General features: G+C 40.9%; 1 protein-coding gene across 1 annotated transcript in view; it reads left to right on the top strand.

Moving 5' to 3' along the window:
• CENPI (centromere protein I) overlaps positions 1-21,222 on the top strand; it is a 91,172-nt gene that overhangs the window by 39,282 nt on the left and 30,668 nt on the right. The window contains exons 11-13 of the mRNA XM_004611687.1: positions 8,419-8,510; positions 12,352-12,469; positions 12,555-12,619. Coding sequence (XP_004611744.1) covers positions 8,419-8,510; positions 12,352-12,469; positions 12,555-12,619 — 275 coding nt within the window. The remainder of the gene's footprint in view (positions 1-8,418; positions 8,511-12,351; positions 12,470-12,554; positions 12,620-21,222) is intronic.

Raw genomic sequence — 21,222 nt, 5'->3', positions numbered from 1 at the left:
GGTGCTGTGTGCGGCTGGATGTTTGGCTGTGTGTTGCAAATCCATCCATCAAAGTTGGATTTTCTTGGTAAAGCAGGTTATTTATGTATATGTATATATATATGCATATATATATCAAATTTTTTAAAGTTTTAATCACCGTGGGGGCTGGAGCAATAGTACAGCGGATTTGCCTTGCACGCGGCTGACTCGGGTTCGATTCCCAGCATTCCATAGGGTCCCCCGAGCACCGCCAGGAGTAATTCCCGAGTGCATGAGCCAGGAGTAACCCCTGTGCATCGCTGGGTATGACCCAAAAATTTAAAAAAAAGTTTTAATCACGGTGAATTAGAGTTACAAAGTTATTCATTATTAACTTTCAGGCATAAGTTTTCAAACACCAATCTCTTCACTAGTGTCCACTTCCCTTTCACAATGTCCCAGTTTCTCTTCTGACCCCCCCCACCAGCCTTCTAGAGCAGGCACTTCGCCCTCCCCTATTGTCCTAGTGTTCTCTTTCCTAATTTATCCTCTCTACCTCCAATCCACTGGCAAACTTCCTACTGAAGAACAGTTCTGCTCTTCACTTCTATTGCCTTTTGGGCTTTGTTATTCCCTTACATAGTTTCTTTATATCCCATATATGAGAGAGATCATTATGTGTTCTGCCCTCTCCCTCTTGACTCTACATGGTTCTCTCCAGTTCCATCCACGTAGCAGCAAATTTCATAACTATCAAAGTTTTCCTGACCTGGCAGATGGAGCCAACTGACAATCAGGGTCTTCACTAAGGTTGCAAAATGGCTGCGCCTGTGCCTGAAATACCGTACTTATTCTTTTGAAAAAAATAAGTTTTTGGTTAAGGATGAAATACCACTGACCTAAGCAAGTGGAAACAATCACAAACAAATGGGACTGCATTAAACTAAGAAGCTTCTGCACCTCAAAGGAAACATTGACCAAAATACAGAGAGAAGCCACGGTAACGGGAAAGAATATTTACCCAATACCCATCTGATAAGGGGTTAATATCCAGGCTATAAAAAACACTAGTAGAATTGTACAAGAAAAAAACCTCCAACCCCATCAAAACATAGGGGAAAAATAAACAGAAGCTTCCTCAAAAAAGAAATACAAATGGCCAAAAGGCACTTGAAAAAATGCTCAGTATTGCTAGTTATCAGGGAGATGCAAATCAGTACAACGATGAGATACCACCTCACACCACAGAGATTGCGACACATCCAAAACAACAAGAACAGTGCTGACGAGGATGTGGGGAGAAAGAGATTCTCTTTTATTTTTGGTGGGCATGCCAACTGGCCCAGACTTTTTGGGAAACAATATGGCATTCCTTAAAAAAACTATAAATTGTCCTTCCACTTGAGCCACCAATGCCAATTGTGGGAGTATATCCCGAGGGTGCGAAAAAGCACAGTAGAAATGACATCTGCACCTGTGTGTTTATTGCAGCACTGTTCACAAGAGCCAGAATCTGGAAACAACCCAAGTGCCCGAGAACAGATGACTGGCTAAAGAAACTTTGGTATATCTATACAATGGATTATTATGCAGCTGTTAGAAAAGATGAAGTCATGAAATTTCCTTATAACTGGATGGTCATGGAGAGTATCATTCTGAGTGAAAAGAATCATAAAGAGAGGAACAGACATAGAATGACTGCATTATTTGTGGAATATAAAATATCATAATATGAGACTAACACCCAAGGAGAGTAGACAAGGGCCCAGAAGATTGCTTCACGGTTGGAAGCCTGCCTCATGAGCCGGGAAGAAGGCAGCTGGGATAGAGAAGGGTCACTAAAGTTATTGATAGTTGGAGGGATCGCTCAGGATGGGAGATGTGTGCTGAAAGTAGCTTAAGGACCAAACATAATGGCCTCTCAGTATCTGTATTACAAACCTTGTATTACAAGCCCATAAGTAGAGAGAGAGTAAGAGGGAAACTGTCTGCCATAGAGGTGGGGGAGGGTTAGGATGCTGAGGTGTGGAGGGATACTGGGAACATTGCTGGTGGAAAATGCACGCTGATGGAGAGATGGGTGTTCCATCATTGTATGACTGAAACTCAGACATGAAAACTTTGTAAGTGTTGCTCATGGTGATTCAATTAAAAAAATCCTCAACAAGAGCAACAACAAAAATAAGTTCTTCAGTTCATTGATCTTTTGTTTTCTTTTTTTTAAATTTTTTTCTCTGATATTTATTCTGTGCCAGGTTTTATAATTTTCCTCCCTCTGCTTACTTTAGGCTCCTTTTGTTGATCTTTTTTAGTATCTTAAGATGAGTACTTAGGTTCCTCTTTGGGACCTTTATTGTTTCTTAATGAACACTTCGTTGCTATGAACTCCCTCTTACAGTAGCTTGGACTATATCCCACATGTTCTGGTACTGTTCTGGTTTCTTTTAATATCCTCCTTGACCCACTGATTGGTCAGTAGTACATTGTTTAGTTTCCAAGAGTTTTCGTATTTTGTTAATTTCCAGCTTTCTGATTTTACTTTCCATTTTCAAAGCATTGTGGTCTGGGAAGAATCTTTATGTGATTTGTGGCTTGATATGATGGAGACCTGTTTCGTATCCCAGATTGTAATCCGTCTTGAAGAATACCCCATGTCTATTGGGGAACGGTGCGCACTTGGTGTTTTGGAAATGGAGCACTCTGCTCATGTCTTATTAGTTCCAACTCTTCTCTTTCTTCCTCTAAAGCCAATGTTTCATTACTGATTTTTTTCAGCCTTGGTTGATGTAGCCTGTGGGTAAGAGGTGTGTGTTCAAGTCTCTTCATGTTATTATGTTGCTGACAATATCTTTTCTCAGCTTTATTATTAGCTCCTTTATAAATTTTGATTATCTTTCAATAGGTGCATAGAAGATAATGAGTACCCAGTCATCTTAATGTATAAATCCCTTGATCATTGAGTTATGTCCATCCATACCCCTTGTAACCTTTTTAAAAATCTGAAATCTTGGGGCTGTAGTGATAGTACAGTGGGTAGGACACTTGCCTTGCATGCAGCTAACTGGCATCCCATATAGTCTTTTGAGGCCACCAGGAATGATCCCTGAACACAGAGCCAGGAGTATGCCCTGAACATTTCCAGGTGTAGCCCCAAAATAAAACATTGAAGTCTCTGTTGTCTAAGTATGACTGTACTAGTTTTTAGAAATAATTGGTTGCTTATAATATTTTATTTTTTACTTTGAACCCATGGGCTGGAGCGATAGCACAGCGGTAGGGCATTTGCCTTGCACGCTGCCAACCCGGGTTTGATTCCTCCACCCCTCTTGGAGAGCCTGGCAAGCTACCGTATCTCGTCCACACAGCAGAGCCTGGCAAGCTACCCGTGACATATTCGATATCCCAAAAACAGTAGGAACAAGTCTCACAATGGAGACGTTACTGGTGCCCACTTGAGCACATCGATGAGCAATGGGACGACAGTGACAGTGACTTTGAACCCATGTTTATTGTGACTCTTTGGGTAATGTATTTGTATAAGCAACAGGTAGTTCATTGGGTTCAGTTTTCTATTCCTTCCAGCCAATCTCTGTCTTTTGATTGGTGGGTTTTGGCCACTGGTTTAAGTGAGGATATTGAGATTAAGGAGTAGCATTAGCATCATTTTGTGTGTATTATAAGTGTTAGTGATATTTGTCTTTCTTTCTAAAGGAGACTAGTGATTCCTGAAAAGCTAGCTTAGTGGCCATGAACTTCTTCAGGTATTGTTTGTAAAGTTCTGTGCTGCACGTCTTATGGGATTTTCCTTCCTATGTAAGTTTCTTCTTTGCTCTTGCTGCTCTGTGGATTCTATCTGTAACTTTGGCATTTACCATTTTAATTATAGTGTGTTTTAGAGTTCTTCATTTGGTTTTATTTTATTTGGTACTCTCGATCTTCAGACTGGGAAATTTTTCAACTAAAATTTCTTTGACAGATAGATCTTTTCCCATTCATTCCTTTCCCTTGGGGACTCCTATAAATTCCCTGAAACGTATCCCACAATTCTCTGATGCTACCTTCCTTTCTTTTCACTCTTTTCCCCTTCGTTCTTAATTGACGGCTTTCTGTAGTTTATCTTCCAGCACACTGTTTATAACTCTTTGGCTTCCGACACTTTGCTGCTCTCACCTTCCAGTGAGTAGTTTAGTTTACCTACCACCCTCTGCAGTTTGGTGACTTCTGATCGCTGCTCTCTCCTCTTCTTCCCCCCTCTCTGTTGAAGGTCCATTCTGTTGTTGACTCAAGGTCATTAAATAACTTTACCAGTGACCCTTCATTACCTTTTTATTTTTATTTGATTTTTTGTTTTTTCACCCATACTTCCTGGAGCGATAGCCAGCAGGTAGGGCATTTGCCTTGCACACGGCCAACCTGGGTTCGATTCCTTCATCCCTCTTAGAGAACCCGGCAAGCTACCGGGAGTATCCCGCCCGCATGGCAGATCCTGCCTGGCAAGCTACCCATGGTGTATTCGATATGCCAAAAACAGTAACAACAAGTCTCACAATGGAGATGTTACTGGTACCCGCTCGAGCAAATGGATGACCAATGGGATGACAGTGCTACGATGCTTGTTTTTTAGCCCACATCTACCTGTGGCCAGGGCTTAGTCGTAGCTCTGTTCTCAGGGAATGTTCCTCATGGTGCTCAAGAGACCATATGTGGTTGTTGGAGATCTAATGAGGGTAAGTTGAATGCAAGTAAGCACCCTGACTCCTGCACTAACTCTCCAACCCCTTTATTTTAATTGTGTTTTTTTTTTTTTGGTGGGGAGGGCGTTTGAGCCATGCCTTGTGTTCAGGGGCTGCTTCTGATTCTGTGCTCAAGGATCGCTCATGACTGCTTAGGGGACCATATATGCAGTGATGAGAATCACACTGGGGCCAACTGCATGTAAAACAAGCACTATATCTTGGGCCCCACTATTGCCCCTTGAGTCATAATCTGAAAGACGGTAAAGTGGTAAAGTTCTTGGGTGCTCAAGAATTTTGCCAGGCTTTCTGTCTCCCCTTTAGTTTTGGTCAGCTCCTCTGCTCCTTCAGACTCTGCTCTGCTGTGAGGGATAAGGTGAGGTTGTGCTTTTGTGCAGGCGTGGTTACAGTCGAAGGTTCACAGTCACCAACTCCCCGTGTGCCGCTGAGTTTGCGATAGAATCAGCTGGGACTTTACAGTACAAAGCCACACTCTTCCTATCTTCGTAGTTAACAGTGTCGTACCCTGTTCCTGTTGCCTCAGACCTTGAGTTTGGGCCTAGGCACAGCACAGAACTAACCTTTGTTTTTTTCTGAACTCAGACCTCTCTGAGCCTGACTGAATGGCTGCACTTACCCCGGTGCTCCCTGGGGGTAGTGACAGTCTTTATTGTCAACACTGCAGGGTCTCTGCCTGTCACCTCAGCCTGGAATATTGGCATGTGGCCTTCCTGCCTCTTGGACACATGCTCTCCATGTATTTGCTGGCTGTGTCCCTGTCCAACCTCAGAAAAGCCCCCCTTGCAGATTTTTCTTTCTTATTGGGTCACACCCGGCTATGCACGGGGTTACTCTTGGCTCTGCTCTCAGGAATTACTTCTGGCGGTGCTCAGGGGACTATATGAGATGCCGGGAATCGAACCAGGATTGTCCGCATGCAAGGCAAATGCTCTACCTGCTGTGCTATCGCTCCAGCCCCCCCTTTTCAGATTTTGTGCAGGTTGAAAGATACTAGGCTTTAGGTGAATTTTCAGCGTGCTGCCTCTTTCCCTGAATGCCTGATCAATCCCTTCATCAGTTTCACCCCTTCCCTAACTGTGCCTGGATCGTATGCTTCACTTTTCATTGAAAGAGGTTTAATGACATACTTACTAGTCCCAGGAAAGTGATTGACTTAGGGGCCTGTGGCACAGGTAACAGATGGCTCTCTCCTTTCCTCCTGTCTCAAGAAGGGCCGATGTTGCGCTCAGTTAGGCACGATACAGGGAAGGGCTGATGTTTGGGCCCACTCCTCAAGGCAGCAAAGATGGTTGGATGGTGCAAGCGCTTCTCAGAGATGTTTGTGTAGGGGCAGTTTGGCACTCATCCAACTGCAGGTGGACAGGTGGGACCCATACCCAACACCTGTATTGGGCTTTGTTTAGCGAAAGTCACATAGCCAACCCACCTAATCTGTCTGCCACTTTGCTCCCCTGACTTGTGTTTAACTCACTTTCAGGCTCCCTGCCATACTCCAGCCCTGTGTTCAGCCGGTGCTTGGCACCAGTTAGCTTGATACCCAGCCCTGGGGAAAGTGCAGGTTGTGGAAATCTCTCCATGCTTGCCTCTCCCTCCTTGACAACATGTACTGTAACTGCGATTTTGGTGGCTTTCGGTCCACTTTTCATGGCCAGAGAAGTTTGCTGGTCACTCTTGCCTCCTCTCAGTAGGATCCTTTGCAGGCTTCTGCGTGAAGTTCAATGTTTTTTTTTTCTTTTCTGTTGTTTGTGAATTGGAGCTCTCTCTTTTTACTGCCTACTTCACCATCTTGACCATAACTTTCTCCTCTGTGTAGACTTAAAAAATAAGTAACACTTTGCCCTTGATATCTATATGTTCCATGAGTTCAACAGTGGATGTTGGTTGGATGAGTCCATGGATGTGAACCCACTGATTTTGTGGGCTGACTGTAAAACCCTTGAGCTAGCAAAGAATTAGGAATCCACAGGGGTCCTGAAACCAGTCCCCCATCTCACCCTGTGCCTCCACCACTGGCACATACACTCATATACCGAAGAATTAGTGTAGTCAAGGTTTTGGAGAATCAATGTTATTATGTATATTTTTGACTTAATTTTTTAAAATGTTTTTTTTGGGGGTGACACACCTGGTGTTGCTCAGGGCTTATTCCTGACTCTGTGCTCAATGGTCACTCCTGGCACTATTTGGGGGATCATATGTGGACCAAGTTGTTTGTGTACATGTCAAGTGCCCTGTACTATTACTACAGCCCAAAATTAAAAATACACTTAGTAGGCTTTTGAATGTAGACTATAGATCAAACACAATGGCCATTCAATGCCTCTATTGCAAACTACAACACCCAAAAGGAAAGAGAACAAAAGAGAATGCCCTACCACAGAGGCAGGGTAGGGTGGGGGGTATAGGGTGGGGGTGTGGGAGGGATACTGGGATCATTGTGTGATGGAAAATGGGCACTGGTGGAGGGATGGGTACTCGATCGTTGTATGACTGAAACGCAAGCACAAAGGTTTGTAAGTATGTAACTGTACCTCACTGATTCACTGATAAAAAAAAATTTAGTAGGCTCTTCCTGGTCACCAAAGTGCTCCTGTCAGTCAGCTTTAATATTCTTCCTCTACTACCATATATATGGGAGTCAAATTAATCATTAAAAGATTTTTTATAGAATTAAGGAGAATTCAGTGAAAGGAGACTTTAATTCAGGCCACAGTAAACCTGATCATTTCTTTTTTCTTTTTTCTTTTTTTTTTTGCTTTTTGGGTCACACCTGGCGATGCACAGGAGTTACTCCTGGCTCTGCACTCAGGAATTACCCCTGGCAGTGCTCAGGGGACCATATGGGATGCTGGGATTTGAACTCGGATCGGCCGCGTGCAAGGCAAACACCCTACCCGCTGTGCTATCGCTCCAGCCCCTGATCATTTCTTTTTTCAAAGGAGGTCTATTTCTTTGGAGATAGTATTTGTATTAATTAGATTGTTTCTAGGCTGATTTATTTCTTCTCAGTCTTTCTATAGGATATGATACAATTTATTAGATTTTTGCTTACTAAAGTTCTATTCCTCTTAAGTTACTCCCAGCTTATATATTTAGAGTCTCTTGGTTTATTGTATAACATAAAGCTACTCAGATTCATAATATGTGAATTTTACACTGTATTTTTTTTTTGGCTCTGAACTCAGGAATTATTCCTGGTGGAGCTCGGGGGACCATATGGGATGCCAGGGATCGAACTCAAGTTAGCCTCGTACAAGGCAAACTCCTTACCTACTGTACTATCACTCTGGCCCCTACACTGTATTTTTTCACTTTTCCTAGTATTACCAAGTTTTCACTGTCACCTCCACATAAAAATTTTAGTTTCACAGGAGCCAGAGTGATACTACAATGGGTAGGGTGTTTGTCTTGCATGCAGCCAACCTGGGTTCGATCCCAGGCACTCCATCTGGACCTCCGAGCACTGCCAGGAATCACCCTGAGCACAGAGTCAGTTGTAAGCCCTGAGCACTGTTGGGTGTGTTTCCCGCAAAAATGTTACAATCTACAGTATGAGTTGCTAGCACGTATGAGAATCGTGACTTGTTTATATTTGTCATTTATTCATCACTTTAGGGTAGTGGTAATTATTCTTTATGTAGTTCTTTTACTGTTGTACACCAAGATGCTTATGTTTAATATTATGTTTAATATTCTGTTATAGCGTGTATTTCGTACAAGATGAATAATTATGGAAATGAAAAAGAATTTACCGACTTCCTGGATACTATTCTCAAGGCAGAATGCTTCCTTCAAGTAAGATTCCACTCATCTCCTACACATTTCATCGCTTTAAGGAACATTAATTCATATATCCGTTGAAAACCTTTTTCTTTAGCTCTTTTATCTTCTGGCAGGAACTCATTATGAATATACCTGAGTTGAAATAATTTTTATCTTTATACTGTTGGATTTGAAAAAAGAATTTGTAAAATTTTGCAAATAAGAGAGGAGATAACAGATAACTTTTTGTGGTGCCAGGGATCAAATTCAGGGCCTCACATATGCAAGGCAAGTGTCTGCAACTGTACCGTAGCACCAACCCAAAACATATAATTGAAGACAATAGACTCATGATGGAGTTGAATGCATTAAATTGCTTGAATTAGCCAGGAAATAGATTTCGCAGGGTCACTACTTGTATTCTTATACTCAGCAAACATTTTTTTAAATTTTTTTTAATTTATTTTTTAATCAGTGAGTCACAGTGAGGGTACAGTTACAGATTCACACATTTTCGTGCTTGTTTTTCCCAATGTTTAAGAGCCCATTCCTCCACCAGTGTCCATTCTCCACCACCAATGAACCCAGTATCCCTCCCCCCCATCCCCCCCAATTCACCCCGCCTCTGTGGCGGGGCATTCCAATTTTTTTTTTAAATTTTTTATTGAGTCACCATGTGGAAAGTTACAGTTTTCAGGTTTAAATCTCAGTTATACAATGCTCGAATACCCATCCCTTCACCAGTGCTCATATTCCACCACCAAGAATCCCAGTATAGCTCCACCCCGCCCCCTCACACCCCAACCCCCCCACGCCCCTAGCCCCCCACCCTAAGTCCCCCCCGCCTGCGTAACTAATAAATTTCACTTTACTTTCACTTTGATTGCATACAATATTTCAACAAAACTCACTATTATTGTTTGGAGAGTCTCTCCCCTAAAGTCAGACCTGCTGAAAAGGAAGCATTAGATAATTTGTTTTCCATTCAGCAAACATTTTTGAATGTTCAGTATATTTCAGCTAATTAATACTTGTCCTGGGTAATTTTGAGTTGTCTTTTATTTTTTTTTATTTTATTTTTTTTTGCTTTTTGGGTCACACCCGGCAATGCACAGGGGTTACTCCTGGCTCATGCACTCAGGAATTACTCCTGGCGGTGCTCAGGGGACCATATGGGATGCTGGGAATCGAACCCGGGTCGGCGGCATGCAAGGCAAACGCCCTACCCACTGTGCTATTGCTCCAGCCCCTGAGTTGTCTTTTAAATTGCAGTTCAGGTATGTGCACTGTAAAAAGCCCTTATTCATGACTCTAGTGTGGGTTAGATATTTGATCTCTGCTCTGAGATATGTCCCAAAATTCTTTGAGTTTATCTGTATCATGGCATTTCCAGTTTGTTTCCTACGTGTTATGAGCTACCAATAGTCTCTACTGAAACCTTAGACGAGTCTGTTGGAAACTTGTCTAATTTTTTTTTTCATGTATAGGTGTTCAGCTTGGTACCTTCTTGGTAAATGCTCATGGAATTATATGTAGGGAGTGGATGATGGTTGTGATGATAAAGGGATGAATTAAGTTCACTTTTAGGTTTCCTGTTTGGGAGGATGATAATGATATTCAGTGAGAAATCGAATATAGGTTTGGAAGGAAATATATATATATATATATATATATATATTTGACTTAAAAGTTGCCTGTGGGACATATAAGAAGTTATATCCAGTAGATTGTTAGATAATGAGACTAAAGCTCAGACATGAAATTTAGAATAGAGAACCAGACTTTTCATAAGATAGGTGTTTCCCTAATCAGAGAGAGAGAACAAAAGGGAATACCCTGCCATAGTGGCAGTTTGGGGTGGGGGGAGACGGGACTGGGGAGGGTGGGAGGGACGCTGGGTTTACTGGTGGTGGAGAATGGGCACTGGTGAAGGGATGGGTTCTCAAACTTTGTATGGGGGAAACATGAGCACAAAAATGTATAAATCTGTAACTGTACCCTCACGGTGATTCACTAATTAAAAATTTAAAAAATAATGATTAAAAAAATAAGATAGGTGTTGCTTTTAGCTACATTCTGAATGAGATTACACAGAGTACATTTCATGTAAAAGTCTAGAATAGAGCCCTTATGCACACTAGTATTTAAGGCTCAGGATGATAAATAGGTAATCCTGGGTGCTCACTTTGGTGGAAATATAAGCAGTTTAAATATCCAGGCCTCTCCACATGGAGCCATCCAGAGTTTGGGATTTGGTCTACGAACTTTAATGAAGTGCTAGCCTTATTGTATGGCCTTGTTTATATTTTATTGATTCTAGAGCTCCAAAATAATAGTCATATCTCTCAGAAAAATTCTACAGCATGAATGTTTACCTTCTTTCCAACTGATCAAATTTTATGGTATTTGAAAGCTATTTATAAAGGTGGTAATGTATCCAGATATGAATAAACGAATTAAGTCTATTTTTTTTACAATTTATTTTATTGAATCACCATGTGGAAAGTTACAAAGTTCTCAGGCTTATGTCTCAGTTATACAATGCTCAAACACCCGTCCTTTCACCAGTGCCCATATTCCACCACCAAAAAACAAAAAAACCCAAAAAACACCCCCCAAAACCCAGTATACCTCCTACCCCCCACCCCCCAACCCCCCCCGCATAACTGATAAATTTCACTTCCTTTTCTCTTTATCTTGATTACATTCCATATTTCAGCACAAAACTCATTATTGTTGTTGGAGTTTCAACACAGAACTCACTATTCTTGTTGGAGTTTATCCCCCAAGAATACGGCCCTATTGACAAGGAAACATTTGATAATTGTTTTTGCACTGATGAGAATGAAGAGATATAAAGTTGCGCAGCCGTGGTAGCAGCCCCGTGGTTTAGGATTTCTGTATTTTAATAATTGAGTCCAGGGAGATTTAAGATGGAAATTGAATCCTTTTCCTTCCTGGAGCAGCATGGAACAAAAGTTTAGTTCACAGTCTGGAGACATGGCTGCAAGCACTCACTGGGACCCCAAGTTATATAGCTGTCTCTGGATTCTGGTCGTTCAGCAGCAAAGCGGCTGTGCAAAGGCATGGCCACCCGGGTCGAATCTCGGCGGAGCTCGAGCCGGCACCGGCCCCGGCCCGAGACTGCCCAAGCATCCTGCTGTTTCAAGGTCAAAACACATTTTTTCCTGAATAAACTAATTCTTTTTAAGAGGAAGTATGACACCCAACACAAGGATCATATAAAATAATATTTTTTTAACTGAATCACCATGTGGAAAGTTACTAAGCTTTTAGGCTTAAGTCTCAGTTACACAATGCTCAAACACCCATCCCTTCACCAGTGCACATATTCCACCACCAAGAACCACAGTATACCTCCTCCTACCCCCCACCCCCTATCCCACCTGTGTAGTTGATAAATTTTACTTTACTTTCTCTTTACTTTGATTACATTCAATATTTCAATGAAAAACTCACTAGTATTGTTTGTAGTTCTCCCTCCCCCCCAAAGTCAGACATTGCTGAAAGTGAAGCATTGGATAACTTGTTTTCCATTGCTGAGAATGAAGAGATATGAGGTCGAGTGGCCGCACTAGTGGCCGCATGGTTTTGAATTTCTGTATTTTGGTATTTTAGTAATCTTAATTACTAAAGTTTAGTTACTAAAATTTCCAGAGAAATTTCTGCCAGAAATTTCACCATTGCAAGCTTGTATCTCTCTGCTACTTTATATTCCACATATGAGTGCAATCTTTCTATGTGAAAATAATCTTAAGAATAAAACAATTATGATACAAAATAAACTGGTTGTTTAGAGTATAATTACGACCGAAGAGTTCGCTATAAGGTTTGCTGTTTACTTATGTTCCAGGAAGGGTTTTGTTCTTGTGAAACTTTCCTGTATAAGAACCTGCCTCTCTGGGATGGTCTCTATTGTTCATCACAGTTCCTTCAACTTCTAAGCTGGACTCCTATTAGTAACTTCTCTGGTATGTAGTACGAAAATTTCAAGTCATTTGATTCAGTGCAATATTAACTAAAAATGTTGAATAATCTTCTATTCTTAAATCCTAGAGCTGAAACCACTTATTTTTGACCATCTAGCACAGATCTTCTTTACATCACCCATTGATTTCAAGGTAAAAATCAGACTTTCATGCTTAAATTCAGTAGGAAATTTTATTCTCTAAGTAGTATGTAAGATTCCATGTCACTTTAACTCAGTAGACTTGGATTTTTGAGTGGCTTCAGCACTCAAAGTCAATGCATAATTTTTTTTTGTTTATAAGATTTTGTTGCAATATTCCCGAAGTGTTTCCACTTATACTAAGATGCTAAAGTTAATGGAAAAGTATCAACTGAGTATTTATAAAAATTAAGAAACACAAATAGGAATCATACATAGTTTGCTTGTTGTGGTTTGTATTTGTGTGGATACACTTACTGATTTCACAACTATCTATTGAGAACCCCTATGCGCTAAACATCTTTGGTACTGGGAATGCTTACTGAACAAAGCAAGCAAAATTCACTATTTTATATACATCATCCAAAATTCATCCATTTTATATACAACACACTCTTTTTTATTAATAAAATTATTCTTCTCTCTTATAGTAAAATTAAGTGTTAATCTTATGGGAAAATCACTGTGACTTCTAGAAATTCTTTCTGAGTCTTTGTTTTCTTATAGAATTATTAGAAAGTCAAAGAGACTTTCTTTCCTTTCTTATAGAATGGTTATTTCTATTCTAAGAGCATTATAGGAAATGTTTATTTATAATATATTTCACCTTAAAGCATTCACTGTTGGCCATATGGACAGAAATAATACATTGCAGTGTTTTTTGTAATCAAATGGCACTTCGTTAATTACATATCACTTGCCAGTTCATTTATACCATTTTTAACTTACTGCCTGACTAATAATGTCTATACACCACTTCTCCCCAGCTAATAAAATTTCAAGCATCTCGTTTTGCAACTTTTTTGGATTCTCTCCCAGTCTTCCAATTGGATTATTCTTTTTGTTTTTGTCTTTGGGCGACACCTAGCTGTACTCAGGGCTTACTCCTGGCTCTGTGCTCAAAAATCATTTCCAGTAGTGCTCTGAAGACCATATATGGTACCAAAGATTGAAGTTGGGTCATCAGTGTGCAAAGCAAGCACTCTATCAGCTGTACTATCTCTCCAACCAACAATTTGATTATTGTTTGTTGCTTCTCTTATTTCATCAATCTAAAGTCATGTGAAATGGCTGTTTTTGTAGATTAGAAATATTTAATGATTGCCAGTTTCATACGGTCCAGCATAATAAGTACATATAATTGATGCATATGTGTTTATATTTGAGAGTGGGGAGAGGAAGGGAAACAGACAGTAACAACCCAGGGTAATACATAAAATTTAATTCTTAATTGAAGAGGAGGAACATCTACAAAAGAACTCTTTCAAGAGGTATGAAAAGACCTAGGAGAAAATTACTGCCAAGGAAACACAAAGAATGCATGTGATAAAGAATGAGGAAATATTGTTGCCAGGAATATGTTTATATTGAATTGATATTACAAAGGTGTTGGCTAACTTTGTGAGCTGTTTTTAGTGAAACATGGAGGTAGAACTAGGTTGTAGATGCTAAGGAATCAATGAAAGGTGAAGACCAGATGGTATAGACATCTGTTTCTAAAGAGTTTGTCTAAAAAGAAGGAGAGACAGAGAGAGTGAGATAGGTATTGTGAGACATTGAATCAAGAAAAGTTTGTGCTTTTTGTTTCTTTTTCTTTTGTCCTCAGAATAAGTAAAACCTTAGCTTGTCCATAGGTAGAATGGAAGGAGCCAGTTGAGAAGGAGAGGATGTAATGTAGGGAAGATGGAGGAAAATTGATGGAACGTGGTTTCAGAAGAAACAGGAAGATAGGAAAACTGGTTAGAGGGGTTTGCTTGAATGGATGCTGAGGGATGAAGAGTCATACCCTCTAAGACAGGGAAAAAAGCTGTTACAGATAAGATAGATGGATTTAAATTGGAATGCCTCACCACAGAGGCTGGGTGGGGTGGGGGTGGGAGGTTTACTGGGTTCATTGGTGGTGGAGAATGGACACTGGTGGAGGGATGGGCTCTTAAAGATTGCACGAGGGAAAAACAAGAACAAAAATGTGTGAATTTATAACTGTACCCGCACTGTGACTCACTAATTAAAAAATAAATTAATTAAAAAAAGATAGATGGATTTGTGCTGTTGGAAGAAAAGATCAAACACTGACTTTTTTTTTCTTTTTCTTAAAAATAAAAAAATGTTGAATTACCAAATCACAAAAGTATTCATGATTGAGTTCCAATGTACAATATTCTGACACCAATCTCTTACCCAGTATCTACTTCCCTCTACCAGTGTCCCCAGTTTCTCTCCTGCTTCCCAGTCTGCCTCAATATAGGATGGGAAATATTTTCTTTCCTTTTCCTCTCAGGCACTTCTGTGCTTTACACAACTGTAACTGATAGGATATCATGCATGTCATTTTGCTTCATTTCAGCACTTATTCCTTTCCCAGAGTGCCCACTTCCCTCTGTCATCACCATAGCGGTCCTTCCCTCACCTATCTCCCTTCACCCCTCCCCGAAGGGCAAGTTTCCTACTGTGGACCAGTTCTCCTGCTCTTCATTTCTGTTGCCTTTGGGTGAAATGAGTCAGAGGGAAAAGGGCAGACCCAGTATGAAATTCTTTTTCTCAGGTTTCTTGTTTTATTTTAATTTTCCCTCTCTCCATTATTGTTGATGTTGCTGTCATGGGTAGTGGTTGCACGCACAGCTGGTGGTGATGCTTGTACGTACATTTTTGGCTTCGGTGCTTGCTGAGGGTTGAACATTAGGGTGTGGGTTTACTTGCACACCTCGCTTTGGTATTCACCAAGTCTTGCATGTGTTAGTTGCAGTGCTTGCAACTGAATGCTTATTGGAGGCTAATCTCTTCAAGGTGAGGCATGTCGATTATGATTGTAGTGCTCACGGAGGGAGGATAGCTGTGGCGCTCACACTTGTGCCGCTCTTCAGAGGTTGGACTTTCTGATGGTGGTGTTCACATTCTCTTTCAAATTGCAGTGCTTGCCAGGATTTGCACCCCTCTGTGGCACTTAGCCATACCTGACAGGGGTACAACTGAAATTCCTTGTAGTGCCACGGATCACATATAGCCAAACTGCTAGGCTCCAACAGCAGAGCTGCCAGGATTGTCCTGGACACGTGGCAACAGTGGGGATTCGGATTTATGACCATGTGCTTGCGAGGCAGGCTTTCTATGGCAGGATGCGCTTCTCCTAGGCCCTGGGAATTGAGTCTGTGCCTAATAATCTATTTATGTGCCTAAAATATTCTCAAACTAGGAAGTTTGCTGTGGAGGGTAGAATTGGGAGGGGACTTCAGGAGGGATGGTCTGGAGAAAAATGGGATGATCTCAGGATGGTTAGTTTATGGGGGGGTCACTGAGAACAGTGGGTAAGAAAATAAGCTGATTGAAATCTGGTAAGAGGATGATTTTGCTTCATTAGCATGTTGACATCTATGTTCCCATTAGTGTTAATTAAGTCATATTCAGGCATGAGCCACAATGATATGTGTGGCATTGATGTGTCTTGGGCTTAGAAGAAATTAGAGACCATAAATTTAGAGTGGCATCATTATGTATAGGGCAAGAGCGATAGCACAGCGAATAGGGCGTTTGCCTTGCATGCAGCCAACCCAGGTTCGATTCCTCCACCCCTCTCGGAGAGCCTGGCAAGCTACCAAGAGTATCTCGCCCATACAGCAGAGCCTGGCAAGCTACCCGTGGTGTATTCATTATGCCAAAAAAAGAAACAATAAATCTCACAATGTGAGCAACGGGATGACAGTGATACAGTGAACTGTATATTATGTATATTTGTGTAATATTTTCAATTCAGATGTAGGAGCAGAGAAAGTGAGTTATGAAAGTCAGACAGTTGGGATCTTTTTGGTTGAATGGAGGCCAAGGGAGTGTGGTCTCGTTCAAATAAATAAGGAAAGTGAAGAGAAGACTAAAATGACCGAAAATTGAGGTTGGAAAGAAACGAACTAAGGGATTGAATGTCTCTGGTACTGAAGAGGAAAAGTAACTGTATCCCAAGTTGAAGGGCTAAGCAAACTAGAACAGGAAGTTGAATCAAAAAAGTTATATAGATTTAGGTGGTGGCGGCTCAATTCCGATTTAATCAAAGGAGTGAAGTTAAAGTTCTGGTGAATCTTCTTGGACCACCTAAGTGAGATGTTGATGACACTAAGGTCCTCAATGTCTTCAAATTATACTCTGAGGTTCATAGTAGAGAGGAGCAAAGATAACAAGTAAAAGGTAGGAAGATTGGGCAGTAAAAACACCAGCTCTTTTACAGGAGAAAGGAGGAATAATGGTTTGGAAATAGTATTGAAGATAGCTTTTGTACTGTAGTCAGGAAACTTAAGGGTCAAATTCATAAGAAAAACAGTGACAAAGTACCATGTGAAGTGGGTCTGGAAGGAAAAGGATAAGTTGGATATTTTGTAGCTAAAAATCATAGGATTCGGTGCGTCAAGGACAAGTAATTTCAGAATTTCCAACTAGAGGCTGTAAAGGGAGCAAAGATATTATGCCTGGATAGGAAAGAAATCTAGGGTTTTTGGAATTCCTTTATATAGCTGAGGATTGTTCTATGCAAAGAAGGGATTTCTGCCTGTAGGAATCAGAATTAGATATGGGGCTGACTCATATAGGCAGAGCCAATTCAGCGTAGGATAAAGGATCTTAAGTGACAATATATCCCAGTAGTGGATGGAGTTGATCAGCCATGGGTTTAATGACTACCTACCAGGGATAGGTATATACAGAAGTTTTAGTTAATGAATTAGTGTATTTATTTGCAGTGCTGGATATCAACCTAGGACATCATTAACACAGGACAATCTTTCTGCCACAGAGTTACCTGCCGAGTCACAGAGAAGGCTTATATCCAGGGGTAGATAATATGCTTCTCATGCTTTTTGAAAAACCCATGTCTTCCTCTCATAAACATAGAAAAAAACTTGGTTTAAAGTGAGGGCCATATATATTATTCATCTACTATATATATGTCTATATTTGTATATCACAAATGAATGCAGTCATTCTATATCTGTCCATTTCCTTCTGCCTCATTTCACTCAGCACGATACTCTCCATGTCCATCTATTTATAGGCAAATTTCATAGCTTCATTTTTGCTGACAGCGGTGTAGTATTCTATTGTGTAGATGTGCCATAGTTTCTTTATTCACTCATCTGTTCTCGGGTACTCAGGTTGTTTCCAGATTCTGGTTATGGTGAATAATGCTGCAATGAACATAGGCGTGCAGATGGTATTTCTGCTGTGTATTTTTGGGCCCCAGGGTATATTCCCAGAAGTGGTATTTCTGGGTCAAATGGGAGCTCAATTTCTACTTTTTTGAGAAACGTCCATATTGTTTTCCAAAATGGCTGAACCAGTCAGCATTCCCACTAACGATGGAGAGTCCCTTTCTCCCCACATCCATGCCAACACTGGATACTTTTGTCTTTTGGATATTTGCCAGTCTCTGTGGTGTGAGATGATATCTCGTTGTTGTTTTGATCTGCATCTCCCTGATTAGTGATGTAGAACATTTTTTCATGTGCCTTTTGGCCATTCGAATTTCTTCTTTGAGAAAGTTTCTGTTCATTTCATCGCCCCATTTTCTGATGGGATTGGATGTTTTCTTCTTGTAGAGTTCAATTAGTGCCTTGTATATCCTAGATATTAACACTTTATCAGAGGCTATTGGGTGAATATCTTTTCCTATGCCGTGGGTTGTCTTTGTATCCTGGTCACTGTTTCTTTAGAGGTGCAGAAGCTTCTTAGTTTAAGATAGCCCCATTTGTTTGTCTCAGCTTCCACTTGCTTGGTCAGTGATGTCTCATCTTTGAAGATATCTTTAGCTTCAATGTCGTGGAGGGTTTTGCTGAACATTTCTTCAATGAACCCTATGGATTCTGATCTGATGTTGAGGTCTTTAATCCATTTGATCTGACTTTTGTGCCTGGTGTTGTTAGGTAGAGATCTGAGCCCATTTTTTGCATGTAGCTGTCCAGTTTTGCTAGCATCATTTATTAAAGAGGCTTTCCTTGCTCCATTTCACATCTCTTGCTCCTTTATCAAAGATTGTATGTTTATATACTTGAGGGTGTGTGTAAGGATATTCAGTCCTATTCCATTGGCCTGTGGATCTGCTTTTGTTCCAATAACATGCTGTTTTAATTATGTTTTGTTGTACAGTTTGAGGTTAGGGAAGGTGATGCCTCCAATATCTTTACCCCAAGAATTAATTGCTTTAGCTATTTGTGGGGGCTTGTTGTTCTACAGAATTTCAGAAGTTTGAACCCACCATGTTCAAAATCAGTTTCTCTGAAGAATGTCATGGGTATCCTTATAGGGATCATGTTGAATCTGTATCATGCTTTGGGGAATATTGCCATTTTTGACAATGTTAATTCTCCCAATCCATGAGCAAAGGGTGTGTTTCCATTTTCTTGTGTCCTTTTTTTTTCTTGAAGTAGCTTTTTATAGTTTTCTTTGTACAATTCCTTTACCTCCTTAGTTAAGCTGATTCCAAGGTACTTAATTTTCTGAGGCATGATTGTGAATGGGATTTTTTTCATATCACTTTCTTCTCTCTCATTATGTGTATTGGAAATTCATGGACTTTTGGGTATTTATTTTATAGCCGGTGGCTTTATTATATCAGTCTATCGTTTCTAGGAGCTTCTTGGTAGAAGCTTTAGGATTCTCTAAGTATATATAGTAGAAGAGTAATATCCATGGCCAGGGAAAATAGGGGTTAGATCAACAATTGGAACTAACCACAAGTGTGTGGGGGGCTGAGGATAGGTAAGATAGAGAAGAGACCGCTATGACAATAATAGCTGGGAATGATCAGGCTGGACAAGTGCTGAGGGTTAAAAGTAGGTAAGGAAAATTCTGGGTAACCTTTCAGTATCAATAGTGAAACCCACCATGTTCAAAAGGAGAGAGAAAGAAAGACAGAGAGAGAAAGAGAGAAGAAAAATGCCTGCCATAGGCAGGAGGTGGAGGGTGACGGGAGGGAACCTGGGGACAATGGTGCTGGGAAATGTACACTGGTGGAGGGATGGGTGTTGGAATACTATACAACTGAAATCCAATAATGAAAAGCTTTGTAAAAATAAATAAATAAAATCTTTAAAAAATTTAAATGTCACATATTTTACAATAAGAAAAGTGAGTAGGGTAGATTGGGTATACAGTGGGTAGGGTGCTTGCCTTGCATGTGTTCGACGTGGATTTAATCCCCAGAGCCCATATGATTCCCTGAACTCACCAGAAATGATCCCTGAGGGCAGAGCCAGGAATAAGCTCTGAGCACTGCCACTTGTGGCCCCAAAACAAAACAAAGTGAGGGCTAGATGGGATAGAGACATACAGCTGAGACACTAAGGATCAGTCTTTTAAAAATACATTGCAGTAATATGTAGTATTTTTAAGTGTTAAACTTCCTGGTTAGAGCCAGAAGATTATTTATTTTTATTTTTTAAACAATGTAGGAGTACTGCTATTTATTCATCCACTGATTAAGTTGATTGAATTGGGCATGAACTCCACATTACTTTTTTATTCTATTCTTAATGTTTATTTTATTATTATTTCCCCCCTTTTTTGAATCACCATGAGATACAGCTACAAAGCTTTCATGTTCGAGCTTAGGTCATGTAATCATCAAACACCCACCCCTTCACCAGTGCACACTTTCCACCACCAAAATCCCCAGTATTCCCCACCCCCTCCTCATTACAACCCTTCCCCTGCCTGTGTGGCAGACAATTTGCCCCATACTCTCTCTCTATTTTGGTTACATTCAATATTTCAACACCAGTCTCACTAATACACAAACCTGCCGAAAAGGCAATGCTAGATGATTTCTTTTGTATTGCTTGTTATGGATAGAATATAATGTCCAGGAAATTCTGTGTCATTCTCTTCCTGGAGCTATAGTTTATAGTCCCTGGATCTTGGCCATTGATGAGATTACATGGCATTGGTGGCAGTTTGTGGGTATGACTGCCAAACTTCTGGAAAACTAGGGACCTGGGGTGAGGAGACCCCGTCCCAATCCTAGCGGGCTTGGAGATCTCAGTCACGGGTTCCCACATATCTGGGTTTTTCTGCCGGTCTGCTTTTGGGTAAGGCTCATGCCCTCTTGGGTGAGGCTTGTCCGAACATGTGGAGAGTGGCATTGGGCATGGTGGTGGTTGGGTTCTGGAGGTTTTTGGCTGTCAGTGTTCTGCTTGGGGCAGGGAGGGAAACTCAACCTGCCCCCCCTGAAAGGTGCCCCGGTGAAGACAGCCTGGTGCAGGGTCAGGGCATTCTATGGCACTCACTTCCGGGAGTTTTAGTTTATAGTCTCTGGGTCTTGGCCGTTGATGAGATTACATGGTGCCAAGGGCAGTTTGTGGGTGTGACTGCCAAGCTACTGGAAAACTGGGGACCTGGAGGGAGGAGGCTCAGTCGTGATCCAGGGGAGCCTGGGGCTCTCAATCATGGGTTTCCACCTACCTGTGCGCTACAGGCCCTAACTGCATCTTTTGATCTCTTTTGAGAGTTATGGATGGGTATCTGAAATAAGGCCAATAAATGAGCTTATATAGCTGAGCCAGAGGTGGTTTGTGGGTG

The sequence above is a fragment of the Sorex araneus genome, chromosome X (genome assembly GCF_027595985.1).
Source record: "Sorex araneus isolate mSorAra2 chromosome X, mSorAra2.pri, whole genome shotgun sequence".
Taxonomy (NCBI): Eukaryota; Metazoa; Chordata; class Mammalia; order Eulipotyphla; family Soricidae; genus Sorex; species Sorex araneus.
This window is presented reverse-complemented; position numbering and strand designations above follow the sequence as displayed.